Source organism: Galeopterus variegatus, unplaced genomic scaffold (genome assembly GCF_000696425.1).
Source record: "Galeopterus variegatus unplaced genomic scaffold, G_variegatus-3.0.2 Scaffold1007, whole genome shotgun sequence".
In the NCBI taxonomy this organism is placed as follows: domain Eukaryota; kingdom Metazoa; phylum Chordata; class Mammalia; order Dermoptera; family Cynocephalidae; genus Galeopterus; species Galeopterus variegatus.
In genome coordinates, this window is record NW_007727118.1 from 44,740 (window position 1) to 48,526 (window position 3,787).

A 3,787-nucleotide genomic window follows, 5' to 3' on the forward strand; every position below is an offset into this window, starting at 1 on the left:
ACCAAGCTACTTGTGGTAACCTGCTTTCTTGAATTTTTTTGTTCTTTTTGCTTTGAAGTCGCATCTGGGACACGGCTTCGGGCCAGTGCCTGAAGACGCTCATCGGTGAGTGCTGCTTGCCTGGGCTTGTGGCCTGTGCTCCGGCCTGCCGGGGCTTCTCCTGCCTTGTTTCCCGCCCTGCTTCGGAAGGGGTTTCTCCAAAGCCTCCCTTTTTCATGAGTCCGTCTGTTCTCCTCTGCTAGATCTGCTCCTTTGGGAGGCATCGTCCTCCTCTACTCCCATTCCCACCCCCCGTGAGCGCCTTCCGGACTGCTAATTAAATCTCTTCTTTCTTTTGGTGAAAATTTCCTGCTACGGCTTTTCCGCTCTCTGGCCAGTTTGGAGCACTTTGGCCTGTGCCCTAGGGCCTTGCTCAGGACTGGTTGGGTGGTCCTTCTCTGAGTGCCCATGAGCCCCTGCCTTGAAGCGTGCCCATCTGCTGGGGGTGCCCTGTAGTACCTGGGACAGGCCTGAGGTCTGTAGGTGGCATTTGACTCACGGCTGGGGATGAAGGGGGAAGGAAAGACTTGGCCTGGCCGCCGGGCATGGTGTGTGGGTGTCTGGCGGGTGGGTGAGGGGCCAGGGTCCCAACCTTGTGCTGGCAGGGCCTTCGTGCAGGAGCCTGGGAGGGTTTCATCAAGGCTGAGTTAGTGTTGGAACAGGCCGATCACCCTGTGCCAGCCTGGAGCATGAAGTTTTTGGTTAAAGGGTAAAGTAGGANCAGGCCGATCACCCTGTGCCAGCCTGGAGCATGAAGTTTTTGGTTAAAGGGTAAAGTAGGATGGGCATAGGCTCCTGGGGAAGCTGCTGGTTCTGTGCCATGAGGAGGGAGGTCGTCCCCTGGGGGTGCCACCCCCCCACCTCCTGGCTTCCTCCCTGGGCTGACATGCGGCTCTCTCTAGTCTGCTAGGCCTGCCTTGACAGCATACGTAGTCGGGGCTTCAGCCGCAGGGCTTGACCCTCACAGTTCTGGAGGCTGGACGTCTGAAATCAGGGTGCCCAGGGCAGGTTCTCCCGAGGCCTCTCCTTGTCTCCTCATGTGGTTGTCCCCTGTGCATGTGGGACCCAGGTCTCTTTATGTGTCTGAATTTCCTCTTATAAGGACACAGGTCAGAATGGACGAGGCCGCACCATAAGGGCCTTGTTTTAACTTAATCCCCTCTTTAAGGGCCCTGTCTCCAAATACAGTCACCTCCCTAGGGGCTCCAACATGAGTTTTGGGGTGGGCATAGTTCACCAGAAACAGTGGCCTTTGAGGGGCAGCCTCACCTCCCAGGGTGACGTCACACACTGAGTGTCACCCTCATGGAGGCCTGACCGTAATCCTCGTAGTCACCCTGTAGGTCGGGGTCTTGTCCTCCTGTCACAGGATGGGAGGCTGAGGTGCGGAGGGGTTAATTATCCCAGAGCTTCACAGCAGGTCAGCCCAGGCCAGGATTCAAACCCAGGCAGTTGGTAGTTTGTAACTCCCGCTGGGCTGTGGGGTACAGGGTTGGGAAGGAAGGGTCAGTGGGGAGCCGTTTTCCCATCTGATTTCTCCTCAGGTCCAGCAGATTAGAACTTTTTGGATTTCACTAAGAAAGGTCAGCTGACCTGTTCCCAGTGGTGCTTTGCTAAGTTAGCTTGGGTTAGAAATATCAGGCACTACTTGACATTAGCGGAATTACATGGGCTTGCCCTTGTTGTGACCTCAGCCTCCCTTCCCAGTGTGACGCAGTGTGACCCCAAGGCAGGGCTCGCATGGCTCACACGTCTCCTGTGCCTTTTCAGTGTGGGTGACCATCCTGAGGGACTGCAGGCCCTGGGTACCTGGTGGCGAGGCCCAGCCTCCCCGAGGTGGTAATGCCGCGTGCCGTGTCCCCTCCGGTGTTGGGGACACACCAGCGCGTGCACACCCGCGGGGCCTCCGAGGGGCCTGGGATGGGACCTGCACCCAGATGCATCCTCCCTCGGATCCTCTCCTCCCAACCCAGGCCTGGGGAAACTCCTGCCTTTCTCCTGCTTGGAGGCTTATGGGATCATGACGCCCTGGAAACCTGCCTTTCTGCTGGCAGTTTCTGGGAGCGCTGATCCTCATTCACTGGTGTGAGAAAGGGTGGCTCTTCCTCATTCCCAGGGTCACCAGGGATCAGCTTTTAGACCCCAGCAGTAGAAGCATACACATGGGCGTAAGGTCCTCAAGGTCAGTTCTAGGCAGAATGTAAAAATCTTCTGCTGTGATAACCACATAATGAGAAAGTTTTGGAGATGATTTATACAAGTCACTTTTCCCTAGGGGACAGTTTCTCAGTCTACGTGGGTATCTGCACACCTCATCTTATGTGAGGTCATTAACGTCCTGAGTCGTCTCATGTGCCCTGAGCCTGAGGAGGCCCCGTGGGGCGGGGGGCCTGCTGACCGGAGCTGACTTGTCACAGGCCCTTTGGTCCTATAGAGTCTTGGTGTCAGAGCAGTTGAGGGCCTGAGAAGCATCAAGGAGAATCACTCACGATGAGGCGGGGGCCTCCATGAGGGTGGCGGTGTTGGCACGGTGGCGGCCCCTCACTCAGATGTCACGCACAGCGACCCGGCACTGGGCCTGCCTCTTTCTCTGGGCAGCACCTGCTGTGTGTCAGCCTGTCTCTGTTCTCAATGCAGACGACGACAACCCCCCGGTGTCCTTTGTGAAGTTCTCTCCGAATGGCAAGTACATCCTCGCAGCAACGCTGGACAAGTGAGTGCCCTTGTGTCTGAATGGGGGCAGGGCATGTGGCCTCCATGCTGGGGAATCTTGGTAGAGGGTATTTCACGCTTATTGCATGATCCAGACTCCTGCTGGAGCTTAGGCTTCTGGAATGCAGACTAAGCTGGAAGGAAAGCCCCACCCATCTCTGCTGGAGGCCGAATTTCAGGTCTGAAGAAGCTTTTGGGTCTGGTTTTCTTGGTGAGTGACTGTGTGACCAGAGCATACTATCTCCCTGCGTGAAGGAGTGGATGGGACAGGGTGGCCTCTGAGGTCCTTTCTGGTTCTGACTTTGAGCACCTTGATTTGCCTCTGACAAAACTACAGAGCAGAATTTCACAGTTTGTCAACTGTCGGGCTCCTGGGTAGCCACTTGAGCCTGGCTTCTCCATGGCCACATGTGGAGCAGCCCTTGTGGGCTGTGCTTGGCCCCAGCTCCTCCGAGGGCCATGCAGTTGGGCGTTTTCACTGGTCAGTCTCCCTACCCCAGTGGTCAGAGTGAATTCGTGCCCCTGGATGGGCAAAGAGTGTTGCCAGTGAAATCTGGGTGTTTCTGGAACCGAGATGATTTCCGAGCATGGACTGATTTAGGGATGATAACACATGACGTCTTCCTTTTAAAAATTCTTTCTTTGAACTACAAATATTTGGGGCTCTCTCCTTGTGCTCTTGGGTGTCGTCCTGTTGCTGGACTTTGGGGCCCCGCACGTGGGGACGGGCTGTAGCCCCACTGGCCTCGCGGCTGGCGCTTGCTGTGGCGTGGAAGGGAGGCCTGCGGGCGCCGCCTCACGCCCTGTCTCTGTCTTGCAGCACGCTGAAGCTCTGGGACTACAGCAAGGGGAAGGTGAGTGCCAGGGCCGCGGACTTGGCTCCGGTCACAGACAACTCGGGCCGTGTGGTGGCTTTTGGAGGTAGCAGAGCTGACCCCTAGGAGGTGGAGCAGGAGGGCAGCTCAGAAGGGCGTTCTCACTGAGTTGGTTTGGTGCAAGAGTCTTGAAGACTTGGGTTTTTGCAGACTGCCATGTG

At 56.7% G+C, this 3,787-nt stretch overlaps 1 protein-coding gene across 3 annotated transcripts in view; it reads left to right on the forward strand.

The window, feature by feature from the left end:
- The window catches only part of WDR5 (WD repeat domain 5), a 22,783-nt gene that overhangs the window by 14,544 nt on the left and 4,452 nt on the right, over nt 1-3,787 (forward strand). For 2 of the 3 annotated variants that reach the window (XM_008574167.1, XM_008574169.1), the window contains 3 exons: nt 59-105; nt 2,677-2,752; nt 3,572-3,605. In XM_008574167.1, the coding sequence (XP_008572389.1) occupies nt 59-105; nt 2,677-2,752; nt 3,572-3,605 (157 nt within the window). The remainder of the gene's footprint in view (nt 1-58; nt 106-2,676; nt 2,753-3,571; nt 3,606-3,787) is intronic. The other variant, XM_008574168.1, reaches the window with a different exon arrangement.